This window comes from Hippopotamus amphibius, chromosome 12, assembly GCF_030028045.1.
Source record: "Hippopotamus amphibius kiboko isolate mHipAmp2 chromosome 12, mHipAmp2.hap2, whole genome shotgun sequence".
Classification (NCBI taxonomy): Eukaryota; Metazoa; Chordata; class Mammalia; order Artiodactyla; family Hippopotamidae; genus Hippopotamus; species Hippopotamus amphibius.
This window is the reverse complement of record NC_080197.1, coordinates 55565100-55583730: the sequence shown is the minus strand read 5'-3', so window position 1 is coordinate 55583730 and position 18631 is coordinate 55565100. Positions and strand designations below refer to the sequence as shown.

General features: G+C 34.7%; 2 protein-coding genes across 4 annotated transcripts in view; one reads left to right on the top strand and one right to left on the bottom strand.

Moving 5' to 3' along the window:
* Positions 1–5880, top strand: part of FAR2 (fatty acyl-CoA reductase 2) — a 133941-nt gene extending 128061 nt beyond the window's left edge. The window contains exons 10-12 of the mRNA XM_057702016.1: positions 1446–1575; positions 4549–4676; positions 5567–5880. Coding sequence (XP_057557999.1) covers positions 1446–1575; positions 4549–4676; positions 5567–5729 — 421 coding nt within the window. The 3' untranslated portion in view covers positions 5730–5880. The remainder of the gene's footprint in view (positions 1–1445; positions 1576–4548; positions 4677–5566) is intronic.
* Positions 5881–12432: 6552 nt separating this feature from the next.
* ERGIC2 (ERGIC and golgi 2) overlaps positions 12433–18631 on the bottom strand; it is a 35247-nt gene continuing 29048 nt past the window's right edge. For 2 of the 3 annotated variants that reach the window (XM_057702015.1, XM_057702014.1), the window contains 4 exons: positions 17338–17435; positions 14231–14393; positions 13091–13173; positions 12433–12921 (listed from right to left, as the gene is read on the bottom strand). In XM_057702015.1, the coding sequence (XP_057557998.1) occupies positions 12859–12921; positions 13091–13173; positions 14231–14393; positions 17338–17435 (407 nt within the window). In that variant the 3' untranslated portion in view covers positions 12433–12858. The remainder of the gene's footprint in view (positions 12922–13090; positions 13174–14230; positions 14394–17337; positions 17436–18631) is intronic. The other variant, XR_009048401.1, reaches the window with a different exon arrangement.

Here is an 18631-nt window from a genome sequence, read left to right as displayed (position 1 = left end):
TGTCGTCACATGCTGGCAGGGCCAAGGGAGCTTTCTGGAGTCCCTTTTATAAAGGCGTTACCGTTTGCCAAAGTCTCCTTCTCCAAATACTATCACAGTAGGAGGAAGAGGCTTCAACAGATGACTGGTGGGAGGATATAAATATTCAGTCAATAGCCAAGATGTTACATAACAATAGTAAACGGAACCCTGTTGTGATGCATGTATTGATTCTACCTCCTTGCCTAAGAATTTCCCCTGATACCATGAGAGAAGTACCGCATGAGTCGTCAGGGATATGGGCAATAGGATTTGACCAGAAATAAGACCAAGTTCCCAAAACAGCATCACAAGTCATTATGGGGTCAACTATAGTAATCACTGTTACCAAGATTAGCCTAACTCATTAAGACAACAATCGAATGTTCTATAAGCCAAAGAGGATTTGTAACCAGAAAATCTAAGTTTGTGCATGAGCCGTGTGACCTTGAACCTATTAATGCGTCTGCAAAATGAAGATAAACAATATAGACCCTGACTACCTCACAGAATCATACTGTGAGGATCAAATAAGAAGGCATACAAGAACTTTCACAATTTATAAAAGTTGTTTTTCTTTTTATAAATTGTTATAAAGTTGGGAGGTTCAAACAGCAGGTCCTGACCATGGGGTTAGAAGATGTGGTCCATCTTAAGTAATGGGACACAAGGGGTGAGTTTACAAAAGCAGAGGCTTTTTGAAGTGTGTCAAAACTTGGTTGGAATTTTGACTTTGACATGTCATATTATCATGGCCACTTAATATTTCTTAAGCTTACTTTACCCATTCATAAAAATGCAGATAAATACCTACCTTACGGGGAAGTTATGGAAATTAATGGAGATAATATTTTTTAAAAGCATCAGCACTATGTCTGAGTGAATTATTAACAGACCATTTCCCCCTAAATCTCCACTGCAGTTAACAGCTCTTTTTGGTTCATCAGATGCTAATACAGTCACCACTTCTGCCTAGAAGTTTATATACTAAGCTCGAATCAATCGGTTTTATTTTTTTAAATCCAAAAACATACAATAAAGAAGAGAAATGTTTTCTTATTGTCTACCTCAGAATTCAGAGAATGAACAGTATGTCAGCAGGGGTGGATATCTGGCTAGGCTTTTCAAAATATCAGCAACCCTTGAGAAAGAGATGGTAGAAAAGAGGAAAAGAAGTTTAGTGGTATTAAAATGCCTGATAGAGCAAGTGCCTTTAGATTCATCCCCTTCCCTTCATTCAACAGAGGGTTAATGTGCAAGGGAGAAAAAAAAAGAATAAGAGTTTTAGTGAGGAATTGTGAGAAAGTGGGAAAAAATAATTTTTTAATTTTTTCAGATATAATTTGTCACATACCCCTCTAGAGTGGCAGAGGGAAGCAGCCATCTGTGGTGCACTGACATTTGCTCCTATGTGATCTCTACCTCAGGATGACCAGGCTCATGAATCGGCTGTTAAGAACCCTTTCCATGCTGGAGTATTTCGTCAACCGGAGCTGGGAATGGAGCACGTACAATACAGAAATGCTGATGTCGGAGCTGAGTCCCGAAGACCAAAGAGTGAGTACAGCACAGACGACCAACAAGAAAACCTTACCCACTCAGAATTTAGAGTTATTTGACCTGGAGAGCTGATGCTTAAAGGACGTTTTAGTTAGATACACAGAATTTTTTCTTCTTTCTTTTTTGACTAAGAAAATCAGTGAATGCTATCAACAGAATTGCAGGAAGCAAGTTTAATGTTGGTAAAAGATCTAGGTTCTTGGCCTTTGGTTAGCTCCTCGCTGCTGTTCTGCTGTCAGGTCTCATATACTTTGTTTCAATCCTCTGTTCACCTTCCATAGCTGTTATCTTTTCAACAGAGCCTCAGTACCTCTATCTTTCCCCCCAACCTCCGAAACATATGACTTCAATGAAAAATAATAATTTTATTGGCCAGGAATTCTCTCACCCACTGTTCTTGTGAAATCAAAATCATTCTGCATCTCTAAAGCTACAGTTCCTTCCTTCTTGTCTTTTTAAAGCTAACCGCTCCACCTCTGCATTCTACCCCAGCTAAGACCTCCTGCCAGTCAGCATTGCCCTCTCTCTAGCATTGTTAATCTTCCTCCCTATAATGATTTCTCTTTGACAATTCAGACGTTTATTTCTCAAGACAGGCCTTCACTTTAATTGCCTAGTATCAGTACCATTTATTTCTACATATTAGCTTCTTAGCAGTCACAAACGCTGTCCTGAAATTCACAAATGTAGAAATCTTCTGTACTTTGTACATGTCCCTAGCTTTGTTGTCTCATTTATTCCTTGAGCATATCCTTAGTTTTTTGTTTTTTTATAATTTTTAATTTTTTTAAGATATAATTTATTATTTATTTATTTATTTATTTATTTATTTATTTATTTTTGGCTGTTTTGGGTCTTCGTTGCTGCACACGGGCTTTCTCTAGTTGCAGCGAGCAGGAGCTACTCTTCGTTATGGTGCGAGGGTTTCTCACTGTGGTGACTTCTCTTGTGGAGCATGGGCTCTAGGCGCGTGGGCTTCAATTGTTGTGGCATGTAAGCTCAGTAGTTGTGGCTCACAGGCTTAGTTGCTCCGTGGCATGTGGGATCAAACCTGTGTCCGCTGCATTGGCAGGCAGATTAACCACACCAGGGAAGCCCTATATCCTTAGTTTTTAAGCTCTAAAGTTTTCACTCTCTTGACATTTTCTGCTAAAATTTTTTTAAAAGTAAAATTTCTTGATTTATCTTGTACTTGCCAGCATGTAGAAGAAACCAAGTCGTGCTAAGTACATGTCAGATGGCCAGCTAGCCTCGCCGGCCAGCTCCTACATAGCGGCCTCATAGAGCATGATTTAATCCAAGTCCTAAAGTTACTTCCCACCATGAAACCTAAGCATTGCTTGCAGTCAGACACGACGTTAAATATGCCAGTTGACATTTAGAGGGATATTTTAACCAAAATCATTGCTGTGTACCTCTAAAACAGACATAAAATAGAGCTCTTTTTTTTTTTTTTCCAGAAATGTTTATATACCTTGTGTAGACAAAATTCTTCTAAGCACCTGTGGTTAAAATGCATGGATCAAACCAGCTTCTTTTTAAAAACCCCTCAGGCTATTAGAAAGCATTTTTAAAATTAGCTTCAAATGTTATGTAGGCTTATCTTTATTGTATTTTCTCCATGGAATTTACCCATCTACATAATTCACAAGTAATAAGCTTAGAGTTTCATTTTTGACACTTTACAAATATCTTAACCTAAAATAACTAAAAATTTTGTGGGGAAAAGAAAGAATCAAAGCTGCAATGGATTTAACATATGCTTTCCAAATATCTTAGCAAAGGTAATAGTCCTGAATACTTGGCTATAATTGCCAAACTCTGGTGTGGCTCAGAATTCAGTTTCATTTGCCATATGCAATGAGGATTCGAAACTAGGGTTTCATTGAAATCTAACTTAGAAATATAAAATAGCATAAAAATAAAAGCCTCTGTTTATAGAGATGAATAAGTCACCTTTAGTGATACTGTGTTAAATAAACAAATCCAAACAAAATGATATGGAATTACTTTTAGAAAGCAATTCAGCTTTTGGACAAGTCTGTGAAGCTCTCTGCAACTCAATAATCTCATCTGCCTTCTTTGTTAATCCTCCAATTTACTTCACAAAGATTTGGGATAACTTGCAATAAATACATGTAGTAAAAGAACAAAACAGAAATAAAACATCAAACTAGGAAAAATAGGTACTAAAATATGAAATCAAAGTAAGAATGGAAAAACAGAACATTTATATACAGTCTACAAGATCCTACCAAGTCACTGCAATTAAGCAGGAAATTTGTTCTTAAGATTTCTGGTGGCAAAGTGAAAAGAAAATATAATTTCATGGCATTCTTTGTCTAAGAAGAGAAGGTAGACTAGAGTTCTAAGAGAAGCAAAGCTTTTCTTATCACTCTAAACGTTTCTGAAGGGCTTCCTTTTGTGGCACACCAGAAACATAATGGATAACATCTCTAAAGCAAATACAGAATATAAATTCTAAGCTAATCTTTAAGGCTTTTTGCTTCTCAAAGTTTACCTCAATCAGCATAATGAAGTAGTGATATTTCAGGAAAGGGTGCTAGGCCAAGGGGACAACACCAAAATTTAAGAATAATGGAAAGAAAAAGATACATAATTTTTTTTGGTCCCTAGTATATTATTCTCTCTTTAAAAAAAAATCATTAATCCTCATTTACTTGAAATGATATTAGCTTTCACCAGACTAATCCCAGTTCCTTTAAATTTCCAAGACTTCCTAAAGGTCAAATATTTGTGCTTGATCCATGTTTAAATATTCATATATAAATGGTAATCCATGTTGTTATTGCTTTTAAAATAACAGCTCAAAGAATCTCATTTGGAGGGGTACGACCTAAATCTTCCAAACTGTATGTCACTCTTTTATGTAAAAGAAATTTCATCAAACAGACAGTTATTGTCCAGCAGTGCAGTTCTAACAACCCATCACCTCTTCTTGCCTTGCAGGTATTCAACTTCGATGTGCGCCAGTTGAACTGGTTGGAATACATTGAAAATTACGTTTTAGGAGTTAAGAAGTATTTTTTGAAGGAGGATATGGCTGGGATCCCAGAAGCAAAGCAGCACTTAAAAAGGTAAATATGTGTCAATTAATATTATTGAGCACTTACCATGTGTATCTGATTTTATTCCAGACATGAAATTTGAGTGGGGGAGGAGAGGAATTAATATTTTTTGGAGCCTTTAGTCTGTATATCCTGTAATACACTGCTTCATTTAGACTTCACCACACCCCTATGAAGCAGGTATTATTTCTGTTATCCCATTTTTATCAAAGAGCTATTTAGGTTCAAAGAAGGTAAGTGGGCAAGTCACACATGGGAAGTGCAGCGGCCAGACTGGAACCCAAGTTTGTTTCTTCCACCACATCCTGCCATAATGTGACATAGAGAAAGAACACCCAACAGGCAGGAAACCTGATTATGCTGTTTAACATGGGCAAATCGGTTACCCACACTCTGAGACCTCTGACTGCCTGAGATTTTTCCAAAATTAATCCCTAAGGGACAAAGAATTATAGCAGGCTGACATAATTCTGGCAGAATCGAAGGGTTTTTAATGCAGAGATGATAAGGATGAGAAAAGCAATTGCAAACAGAAAGGAACCTTGAAGAGCGAGACAAGAACTTTAGAACTGACCCTCTAGTGAACAAGAACCAGTGAAGGTTTGTGATATATAGTAACAGGATCCAAATATATTTAAGAAAGATTGTTAGCCGTGTGTACAAGACAGGTTAAAGCAGAGAGGGATGAGAAAGGGAAACTGGTCAGCGGAATACTAAAGAAATGATTACTCAGAAGGCATGTGGAGGAAATGAAAGATATAAGACCATCAGGTAGAGCCATTTGCTTGAGCACTTAATAATTTGCTGGTCACAGCCATGAAAAGGCACATTTATGCTTCAGATAACACGGGTGGGTGTTTGGTACTGTTTTGACCTCGGTTACACGTGTCTGTTTGCAGGCTCCGGAATATTCACTACCTCTTTAACACTGCCCTCCTCCTCATCGCCTGGCGCCTTCTCATTGCAAGATCTCAGGTGGCTCGGAATGTGTGGTTCTTCATTGTAAGCTTCTGTTACAAATTCCTCTCCTACTTTAGGGCGTCCAGCACACTCAAGGTTTAAGAACATTTGGTGGTCTCCTTTGGTCTGGAACCTCTCAGATACCTCTAAAACGGCAACCGTGGTTCTCAAGATTAGGTAGTAACGAATGTGTCCAAGTCATTACCTGTCAAATGTGCTGTCATGTATTCACCCTTATTTCCTAACTACACATTTTTATTTCAGTGAGAGAAGAAAAGTCATATCCTAGCCTATGCTCCTACATCTTTTAGGAAAAAAATTGTTTCCAGATTGTTTCCTAACACTCTATTCTATGCCCTTGAATATAAAACACCAAAGTACGCCCATCTTCCCATATTTAGCTTTTTCCTCCTTTTTTATTGAGAGGACTAATTTCAACTCAGTAAACATGGAAGAACACGTGGTAGAAGCTGAGATATGCTAAAGAAAGGCAGTTCTAACCTTAAAACCATTCTGGTGTACGTAGTATAAAGGTTTAAAATCAAGGTAAGTAGAGGAAAGAAGGTCTTAACATCTTCACAAATGCTGTAAGACAAGTAATTCTCCACTGAGGTTTCTGCTTTCTTTTTGTGGTATACCATGGAGTCCTGGTTGAAGGCTGGGGGAATTAGAAAAGTAGGTTCACATCTAACATTTTCCTTAACTATACCCACTTCTGAAACTTAAAAAGAACCAAGAGATGTAAATAATTATGTACAAAGTGAGGGCTCAAGCATATTTTCATTGGGACTATTTATTATGCTTTTAAGTAAAATTAGTTCCCGTAATTTGAATTTGACAACTATTATTTCTAAATCTTTTGAATCACCAATTTTTCGGATAACTTCCTCTTAAAGAGTTTCCCTCTTGTTTATTAAAGCCTCCAAATCTGTTATATTAAACTTATATTGCTCAGGCCTCGATTTAGAGTGACTAGTGTTAGAGGCGTCCTAAGCTAGAATCATGTAAAAACCCATTTCCCTGATCTCTGCCATTGAGGAGTGCAAAATTTCAAATACAATTTTAAATGCTAGTTTTGGCTTTTTCTGTAAGTGCAGAAGTTTACTCTTTCACCAGGATTTGCTAGTATCTTGATCACTTCAGTTGCAGAATGTTACCTGTAGAATGTGCAGAAGAGGACAGACTTCATTAAGTGACTCTAAGTTTAGAGAACAGGTTTTGTTTAAAAATATTTTATGTATAATGCAAATGAATTAGTAAAAACTATTTCAAATTCCTATATTAATAATATAACTGTTATCCCAACTTTCCTCATATTTGAGAGAAGAGTCCATGTTGGATTGCAGCATTTCGTGTTAAAACCATGGAATATGATTCAAATATAGTACCGGGGGCCCAAGCAACTAAAAATAATCACAACGACTAGAAAATTACACAAGCGTAAAACGTTAACAATGACAGTTATATTTATGCTCTTCTTGGGAAAATTGGTTAATACTCAGAAAGGCACATTCGGGTGGTCAAAGTGTACTGGGGCCGTGAGGGCAGCTTCTAGCCCAATATTAACTGAGATTTTTCTGAACCCCATTAAGGGCATTGGGGTGGGGGTGGGGGTTCTTCTGGGCAACATCTTTCCCAATCTCATCTAAGTTCTGGGAACTACTTTCCAGGGCAAAAAACTCAGTTCTGAGACAAAGTACCTGATAATCTTTAGTTTGAGATGTATGATATGTTTGAGTTACATTGATTAAGATACAAACTATAGATAATGATAAAAATGAAATCAAGATATAATTCAATGAAATTGGACAAAACAATAGTTCTAAGAATTTACTATCTTTTGATTATTTTATGTTTCACCAACTCAATAAATTCCACTGTTCAAGTATTCACATTTTGACTTGATTAAATTGAAATTTGAATTAAAAAAAAGGTTTCCTCTCTGCTAGTGTTGTATCTTTAACTGCTGACTACTGCAGTAGATCTCCCTCCTCCTCCCTAGAAAACTGATATAATGTGAAGAAACTACCAGATGAATATAAATTAACACAGACCCACAAAGCTTCATTTTTTTGGACACCATTAATAGGGTTACATTTACGTGTTGAAGCATTGTTCTACCTGTGACATTGGAGAGATGACACAAATAAAGTTCTCTCGTGATGATTAAGCAGTAAAAGTAGGCATCTGCATGAAAGGAAATCCCTATTTTACATCAAGACCAATTAACAATAATCTGAGTGCCTAATCTACACAATCCAATGAGAAAGAATCTTCTACTTTGGGAAGAAGGGGACAGTTAGTACAAAGAAAAGGTTATGTTTAAAAAGTTTTGGTAATCCCTATATTCTGCACCAATAAGATACCTGATACAGTAACAAACATTACAGAGTTGAAGACAGTCACCACCTAAGGCAATCAGTACTAGAAAAAGTTGAGGCAGATGGGCACACTAATCAGAAAAAATTTCTCACAACTTTATACTAACCTAACATCATCTCCAGTTAACAGCTCATTTAAATAACTGATTTAGAATCTCAAGGTAAATAGACTCATCTGAGAAGCGACAAATACCCAAATAGTGTGTTATCTCACAGTGAACATAGCAATTAAAGTAGGTCAGCCTAAAACTTCCAAAAACATTAATAATTTTCAAAGTTCACATGAATCACATGCAAATTTCCACATAGCTACTCTTCTCTGGAACTGCAAAGTTAATAATTATGTTTTGGGAATATAAGCAACTGTCTAGAGTAAAAACTAATGACTGTCCCATGTGCCCACATAGAGATATGGAAAAATGCTCACTGCCTAGATTATTTTTAAAAACTATTTTAAAAATATATAACAAATTAAAAATTGCTGGTTTTAAGATGTAACTGGCTTGAGACAGGAATGTCCTGTGAGGTGTAGATACAATTATGACAAAGATACTTAACTGAAATTGAGTTGTGATAGCTAGAAAGAGCTATCTTAACACACAGATAAACATTTTAGTGTGTCCCTACTTCATTTGAAATAGCAGTTCCAAGCTGGAACTGTGAATGGTTGGGCAGATGTGGGGTGGGGGAAATTATGTCCATTCTAGAAAAATATCTTAAAGAAATTAAAGGTAATTATATAATACAAGAAATAACCAAATTGGTTTGCATAGTTGCTTGGAAACAGAACAGAATTTACAGAATATTTATTATATGATTATACGCCGTGTTGCTGAAGGTCTGCTTTAGTATGTAGCTTTCAGCACTGTATACTTCCCCACAATACCTTCTCATTCTGAGTTTTACCTTAAAATCATTACACAAATAGCACAAATGAGTTATGATATTTGGAAGAATCGTTAATCTAATTTCTTTTGATAAATATCCAATACAACTTGGAGTTGCTGAAACAAAACTATTAAATGTTTTGCTGGTTATAATCTGCTTACAGGTTTATAAACTTGAGTCATCTGTTCAATCTCCATCACTCATTCATTCATAACATGAAAAATTTAGAATAAATCCAATCTCATACAGCAATTTAGCTCCATCTGAAGCGAAAGGAAATGTAACTGAGTGATAAAGACTGCTGTAGTTTTCCTAGAAGGAAAAAGAAACTTAAATATAAGGAACTGAAGCTTATTTGGGGGTACATGATTGTAAAAGGACAAAGAAACTGTTGTACAATTTATTTTATTTAGAGTCCAAATGTTCAGGATTGAGACACTAAATGAGTCTTTTGTGGTTTTTTTCTCTTAAAACAACACAATAAAAAAAAAAAAAACTACAAGAAAACCAAAAAAACCCAAGGTAGTATGTTTCCTACTCTTAATATAATGCTAAGTGATATCATCACTAAAATATTTCAAAAGGTGGGGGGAGAACTACAGTAAAGAAATACTTGGATATTACTCCAGGCATCATACTATCAGGTAGTGAACAAAGAGTGATCTATTTGGATAGTGCTGATGAAGGGTGATTCACTTTGCCTTGAAGATTTGCTACAGCTCCAAACAGAAAGGGAAGAACTTAAGTACTAGGATAAAGGGCATGATGAGATTTTAAAGAGCCTAAGGCTCAAGTTTAAGTAATTTCTGAACATTCAAAAATATGCATTTTGAACTTAAGTTTAAGATTAAAAGTGTTAAATTTTGAAGCAAAGGAGTTGCATGAAAGTTTACTTTTTGGTACTTAAATTATTAACCTAAGACATAAAAAGACAATGCATAACATGTCTACTTATACCCTTAAAAAATTAGATCTTGGGACTTCCTAGGTGGTGCAGTGGGTAAGAATCTGCCTGCTAATGCAGGGGGACACAGGTTCGATCCCTGCCCCAGGAAGATACCACATGCTGCGGAGCAACTAAGCCCGTGAGCCACAACTATTGAGCCCATGTGCTGCAACTACTGAAGCCCACACGCCTAGAGCCCATGCTCTGCAACAAGAGAAGCTACCGCAATGAGAAGGCCACGCGTCACAATGAAGAGTAGCCCCTGCTCACCTCAACTAGAGAAAGCCCGTGTGGAGCAACAAAAACCCAAAACAGCCAATAAAATAAATAAATTTATAAAAAAAAAAATTAGATCTTAGTTATTCCTCTATGAATTCCGAAGTTAGTATTAAAGATTGTAAACTTTGTCTACATTAGCAAATTATTTATTATAAAAATTCAGTGCTTTATATCATAAAATGTGTATGAGAAAAATGTAATATTAATCCTCTAAGTTGAGAATTAGAAATAATTTTGTGTTTCTAATATTGAGTTAACCTTTTCCCACGAGGTAGTCTGAAACATACAAATACTCCAGCAGAGGATTATTCACCTAAACATTTCATCTCTTTTTATAGGCTAATATATGCAAACATAGTTGAAAAAACCCATTTCACGTAATTTGAGATCTCAACTTTTAAAATATTTAGGATGGAATATGTATACATAAATATTATGAATGCCCTAATCAAATAAAAAGGATTGAGTAATAAAGTTGGGTATCCTACTAGAGGCACCCCCAGGCACATGCCAAGGCTACATAACACCTAGTTCAGTACAGTGTTCTCTGCAATGGAAAAGAAACTCTTGGTGAGGTCAGAAACTCCCGATAAATCCTAACACGCAAGGATACTTCATCATCCATCATACAAAGGGCTGGTCAGAATCTTAATACTCTGATGGCCCAAAATCTGACCTTGACTATTCGAGGAGTTTCAGGTGGAAACCTTTCTTAAGTTTTAAAATGGAAATCAATGGCAAAGTATGATTTTGCTTCAAAAATTCCTTTTATAGACAAGTTTCATGGGACAAACTCCATTAAAATTTTAATATGGTATTTGGAAAACATGGAAACAAAAATCATATATAAGTACCAGAATAATTTTTAAAATTCTTCTTAAAGATACTTAACTGTTATAATCCTAATTGAAATAAAACAATTCTAAATTAATATTTTCCCCCTATTAAAAAAAAAACCATGAAACTTGAACTTGCTGACAAACAGATTCACAGAACCAACATTCAGTCTAAAACAGCTAAAATTCTAATTCTAATTAAAATTCCTTTTCCTAGTCTACCTTCATTGGAACTAATATCTGAAGAAATCAGAAATACAGAGATGGCCCTTCATTATTTGATATTTTCTAATTCAAAAACCTTTCAAGGCATGTTTATCACCTGTATTCATCAGCTAATTTAATGGCTCTTAATGACAAACTGTGTATTTTAAACAATGATACTGCCGTTATCTGCAAAATACCATTTCACATAAGCTTTACTGAGAAGTAGCTTTATCAGTATTTCTCCTTCTCTCCTTTACATTATCTGCCCCAACTGGTTTGAAGAAGACATCTTTTTTCTTTTACCTTTTAAAAGAAAGCAATTTGAAAAATTTAACTTGTGATGTCCTATTCTCTAAAAACCAGCATTTTAAATCATGTCGTTTAGTCTTGCCCTTGTTACTTACCCGGAATTTTGTTTCCCCATTTCCCTAAATGACTTAAACCATGAGGAATGGTTGATGATTCTTCTAATATCAAGTATTACAAAAGGGAAAATGATGTTGGCACACACACTCCAAATTTAGTTTTAACAGCACCTGAGTGATACACCCCTCTCATTATTTTCAGTCTTTTATAGTCTATAAATTTAAAATCAATCCTTAAATAGTAAGAAAGCTAGACCAACACAATCTAATACAGAATCATTCCCATTCAGGACATTCTGAATGCAGATACTTCTTTCATAATACAGTTTTACACTTTAACGGACATTGTTAATATGATAATCTCTCAGATCTGACATTACCTTGTCTTACTTATTTCTATTTTATTTAAAGTTACCCTGTTGCCCACTCACCACAAAACATACAAAATATGCTACTTTTCCTCTTAATCTTTTACGAACCGGTAATTTTCATCATTAGTAGAGGATCTTTTTATTACTCACCCGCTGCTCCCAAAGTATACCAATAATAAGGATCAGATTAGGAAACTTAGCATCTTTTTTCAACATGTGCTTTCTTCTCCCTGTATAAGTGCCCGCTATACAATTTGTGAATGATACCTCTGTTACATATTCTAGCATCTATGTACCTGCCCCTGTAAGAATTCATCTTAGTCCCTCATGACCCTACCTTGAACAATCAGAAAAGTCAATAGCCAGAGTTTAAAGAAAAGCAGTTACCATCCTAAGGCTGAATTACTGGATAAATGGTCTTGTCATTATGGCTTGACAGTAATATGGCTATAACATAGGGACCCCTCCCTCTTTTCCTTTATTAACAACGTGACCTGACCACACTTTTTAAAGTCTAGACTAGTTTTACATATGTTTTACATATTTTATTCCGACATCATATCTTTTAAAAACAAAGAGATGCAAACATTTGCACTTATCAATGCCATTTTCTTTAGGTGTGATTTGACTTCTTCCTTCAGGGTCTTTCTCATCAAGAAGCAAGGTCTGATTTTGATACTACCTGTTTGCTATGAAAATATCAGAAGGGGTCATCTTCAATGCAGTATTCCAGTTGGGCTTATTCACTGATTAGATTAGCTGCATAATTTCTTATAGGACATTTGTAACAGACACAACACATAGGATTTCAGTATGGGTTTTTTCTTTTTTTTTTCCCTAGGGTGATTCCTGCTTCTCATTCATATTTTCTTTTCTTTGAATATATTGCACAATATTTTATTATTAAAAAAGGTTTTACGTCTCAGGCAAAAAGTTTTTCTCCTTTACTTGGGAGGTGCTAATGTGTGTTATTTTCTAAAAGAGGTAAGTGGTTGTCTGTGTGGCCATCTTCAAAGGGAACCTAGGGAGGAACAAAAAGACCCAAGCATTAGTTTTATTCCTTACACCATTTCCTCTCAACACAACACTTTATTTTGGGCAACTTCCTTCTAGGCAGCAAGAGCTACTCTTTAGATTTAACACTGACACTCTGACTTAGGGATCGGCACCGTTTATACTACACCACTTACAGAATTGACGGGTTTGTAGGCTCCAAGTCTGAAACGACAGTAAATTATTTCAACTATAAATTTGCCAATTCCATGTAACATGCCTGTAATAAAAAATAATTCAGTTTATGTTTTTAATTAAATTATGCTTTTAATGAAATTTCTTCCTTTTATTTCCTAATTTTGTAAGAATAAAAAAGTCAACTAATTATAATGGAATAGACAAGGAAGGAAACAGTTTGCTTTATTCACTTCTGCAGTTAAAAATATCAAGACAATTGAATTTTAAAATAAATGAATTTCTTTTCAAAATTACAAGGCCACATAATTCATGACCTTGACAAAGCAATCTTTTCAAAGGTGCTTAATATACCTCACACCCACACAATTTTGAAAAATAAATATTAGCACCACAAAGTTAAATTAATCTAAATAAAGCAGTGACAAAAACTTTCATAAGAAAAGCTATTCACTCTTCTTAAAAATGTAATTCAAACTATATAAACTCCATGTAATATTAAATAGAAGTTAGGATAAAAAAGGAACTGTTTCCTTTCTTTACCTATTATACTTTCAAAATTTCACAGTTACAATTCTGCAAGTTATCTTTGAGAGAATCCCATAATCTTAGGGCAAAAAGACCAAAAGTCATAAAAACAATGAGTAAAAAATTTGGCTTCATGTTACATAGTTCAGCGTACCATAAGGTATAATTTTACATTGTGTACAGTTAAAAATATCTGAATTGAAAAAGAAAATTTACATCCAAAGTATCTACTATTTCTAGGCATTTTCTCATTTAATCCTACAACACACTTGCAAGTTAGATATTATTATTCTCATTTTTATAGAGAGAAAACAATTTCAGTAAACGTAGGTGACCTACACAGGGCTACCACCATGTAAATGACAGAACTTGGGTTCAATTTCAGGCTTTCTCTAGTACACTAAGTAATCTGTAAATCACTGAATGCAGTAAACTTAGTTATATGTAATGCTTAATCAATACAATTTTCAAGGTTTGAAATTAAATCTTAAAGAAAAAGCTCTTTAAATATCAAAACATGAGAATGTATATATTTCTTGCCCTTTTAAAGCATCTTGATTTTTAGTGTTAGCACAAGTTTTAGAAATTAGACAAAAAAAGGAATGAATCTTAACCTGTTGTTGAAAAGATTCCTCCAACAATACCACAAAGTCTTACAAAAAACTGCCAGAATGGCATATGTTCCTCAGTAACTGTTACCATAAGAGAGCTGAGATCATATTTCATAAAAATCCCAGAGACTCCATGGCTACCTGCAGCATGGTTAATGACACGTTCCTAAAGGAAGGGGGGAAGACAGGAGGAAGAGACAAACAGCAGTCACGTCATTAGGTTACAACGGATACGGTCAAAACAAGGCCCTCCAGCCCTGCTGAACAAGAGGGACACCCACATCTGTTCAGGGATTGTCCTACTAGACCAAGCTCTCCAGAGATAAGCAAATCATTCTGTATTCTGTATATGGTTAGCTTTTGAAGCAATCAAAAGAACAGAATCATTCCTTACTATTTTCTCAAAAAGACCCTTTACATATTACAAGGTTTCTATTAAACTCAAGAGTTTAAAGCTACATGGCACATTCTTCACTGACCAAAGCAAGGAAAACTACATTCCTATTTTGACATACTTTTTATAATATTTCTTTGCTAAGAATTTACAAAATAATTCTATTTACTTTCTGTCATTTGAATGGTAAGATTTAAAAACAATTTCACTTTCTGTTGTTCATTTTAAACTATATGAGATATAGTACAGGAAGAAAACATAACGCATTAATTTGAAAGATACCAGTATTTGAGCTACTGGTTCAGTTTTTAAAGGAATTTTTTTTCTTAAAAGGAGTGTAACTAAAATTATAAACCTACCACAGTGTGCACACTGAGAAAATTGTTTCATTCCATCCTCTTTACACTTCAAAAATCAAGTTTGCAAACTTCTATTAAATTTCTATTATAGCATGAAAACAACTATGCTACCACAGTGCTTTGTTATGATTTTTGTGTTAGGCCCTATCTGTTTTTACTGAGTACTTGCAATTTACTTCCTAAACTGCAAGCTTCAGGAAGACAAGTAACAAGGGAAATGAAAACAATTTCATGTGGGCATTACAAAGCCTTTTTGTAATAAGGCATTGATCAAGTTTCCCACATAAAGTGACTTCATCTTAAAGTTCTGGTAAGTTCAATATTATGCCAAAATTATAAATATACTGTCGCCACCTACATGAGTGGATGTTGTTTTAGGAATCACAGTGTCTACAAAACAAGACTCATAATGACTCACTTTTGGTCTAGGACCAATGAAGGTCAGCCTTGTCCTTCTCAAACTCCACTTTACCAACACTTTACTCCTTTTTTTTTTTTTTAAGTGAAATACAACTATTATAGTTGCTCTATCAGCACAAACACACCCTGCAAGGGTCAAATGCTCTGGGATTCTTTTTTTTTTTTTCTTTTTGATTTACTTTTGTTATTTAAAATACATCCTGGAGATAATTTCATATCAGTATATAGATATCTTTCTCTCTCTCTCTTTTCTAAAGTTGTTCCTCCATTGTATGGATGTAATCACCTGGGTTGTTCCCAGTCTTTTGCCATTACAAATAACACAACGAATAGTCTAACACACACATCACTTTTTTTTTTTCCACTGCACCTTTGGATTCAATTTCTAGAAGTGGAATAGCTGGGTCAAAAGGTAAATGCATGTCATTGTGCAGATATTGTCAAACTCCCTTCCACGAGACTATGCTGTTTTGCACTTCCTTAGCAATGTATGTGTGCCTCTTTTCCCCAAAGCCTTGCCGCTGTGTAGACTGCCTGACCTTCAGGTGTTGCAACCTTAGTAAGAAATGGTATCTCCCACCCATACAGAAATGCTAAATAGCACAATATATACTAGTAGACACTTTATCTAGTTTCTCTTTCTCTCTGCATGTGCCCACAAGCATGCACGTGTGCACACACACACACACACAAGTTATACATACTTGATTTTTCTCCCTGAACCATCCAAAAAGTTATAAACACATGGAACTTCACCCCTAAAAACTTTAGTACTTAGTTTCCCAAGAATAAGGAAAACTCTACAATTATTAAGGATATATTCAACATAAGTTATAAGACTAAAGAAAAATTTCACATGGAGGAAAGCAATATTTTTAAAGCACTTAAATTTTGGAATTCTTCTGGATACTAGTATTTGAATATTCACCATTCTTGAACACAATAAGAAAACATAGCTTATAAAAATAAAAAAAAATTTTAATAAAAAAATTTAATTAATAACAAAAAAAAAAGAAAGAAAACATGACCCAGAGTAGATGAGAAATCTGTTAAACTGCCCAATTCCAAAATTCTGCTTCTCACTGTCAACATTTATTTATAAGGCCACTCCACCTGAAGGTTGCAGAACACTTGTCCTCTCAATTAGATGAATGTAAAGCCCTAACTTAGGAAGGCAAACCCTCTAGATCTGCTATTATGAGTCATAATAACCATGCATGTCCCAGGATAGGTACATTAATTAAAAAATAAATAACAGTGAAATCAGAAAATCTGCTGGCAGATAAAAAAACTGCTTATACCAATACATGGGAAAATATTAAAAATTAAGACATTAAGAGTAAAATAATATCACAGTTTAATAATTTTTTTAATTAATTGAATAGAAAATATTTCAGATTTTTAAAATTTACTTCTTTTCTTACTCTAAAACATACTTAATACGTATCTGTGATATTTTATTTGCTTAAAATAAAATGTCGGAGCTTCCCTGGTGGCTCAGTGGTTAAGAATCCACCTGCCAACGCAGGGGACATGGGTTCAAGCCCTGGTCTAGGAAGATCCCACATGCCAAGGAGCAACTAAGCCCATGCGCCACAACTACTGAGTCTGAGTGCTGCAAGTACTGAAGCTCGCATGCCTAGAGCCTATGTTCCTCAACAAGAGAAGCGATGGCAATGAGAAGCCTGCGCACCAGAACAAAGAGTAGCGCCCACTCGCTGCAACTAGTGAAAGCCCATGCGCAGCAACAAAGACCCAAAGCAGCCAAATTTTAAAAAATCAAAAAATTAAAAAATTAAAAATAAATAAATAAATGAAATGTCAATGCGTTTCAAATTTTAAATGGGAGAGGGCACTACCTGAAACTCCAACCTAATTTTGTAGCAGGGCTATAAAATGCTTAAAAAAAATAATTTTACCAGTTGAATTCAACTTACCCTTTCTGTCACAGAAAACTGATGGGTGTCTGCTGAAATTTTATATGTATGTAGTTTTGTTGGCACAATTGTAATAAAATATTGGAACATCTGGTTGTCTAGAATAAAAACAAAATGTAGTTTTTTCCATCAATTCAGCAGCAATGAAACTACTGCCAAATACATCATCCTTCTATTAAATATATCTAATCTGAAATTTAATGCTACATATAACTTAATGTCTAAAAAAAATATTATAAAAGAAAGAAGCAATGAAAGCAATATATTCACGCTTGGTAAAACAAATTCTCAGTAAGCATAAAATAGTCACGCAGATACACACACATCTATTGGAAGATATCAAAAAAGATGAGCTAGTGACCAAGTTATGTATCCTTCATAATCATTACCATCCTTTTATAAGATACGGAAAATAAAAGTAGCATTTCTTTATAGTACAGAAACTAATAAAAATAAAGTTATAATAGTATAGCCACCACATTTTCAGTTTCTACTAATATCTCAAGATAAATAAGTAACCAAAATTAAATTAGCCATTGGATATATGAAAAAAAATGTAGCCTTTGGATAAACACCAAGAATCAATACCACTGTAGGAAAATAAGCAAAGAAACTGCTCAGTGATACCCTGGGATTACTAAGTAATCAAAAGGATCATATTTATATAGTCATTAGGCATTTCTAGGTTTAATACAAGTCATAAATACCAGTATATTACTAATTATTAATTGATTTTAAACAATTAATTCACATAATACAAAACATATTAATTCTCTAGGTCTACAGTCTAGAAAATTTAGAACTAGCTTTATCTATAGCTTCAGCTAGGTAAGTGAACAGGGCCTCATTATATTTGCAATGTACTTCACGTCACATAGTAATAATTGTCTATAATAACTAAGTACATGAAGAAAATGTATCAGTTTTAAATGTATGGTTTGATACATTTTGACAAATGTTTTTATCCATGTGATGACCATCACTATCAAAATATAAAACATTTTAATCACCCCAAAAAGTTCCTCTGAACCCCTTTTCAGCCAATCCCCTCTATCTCTGGCCCTAGGCCAACCACTAACCTACCTTCTATTGTTACAGACTAGTTTTGTCTGTTCTAGAATTGCATATAAATGGAGGTATACAGTCTGCACTTTTGTGTGTCTAGCTTCTTTTGCTCAGCATGAATGAATTTTTATTTCTGTCAGTTCAATTTCTCTGTCTCTTATCTCAGTGTCATTCCGAATAGGAGAGGGAAAGGTAAAATTGTAGACAGCAGGGAGAGGTAAGAGGAATG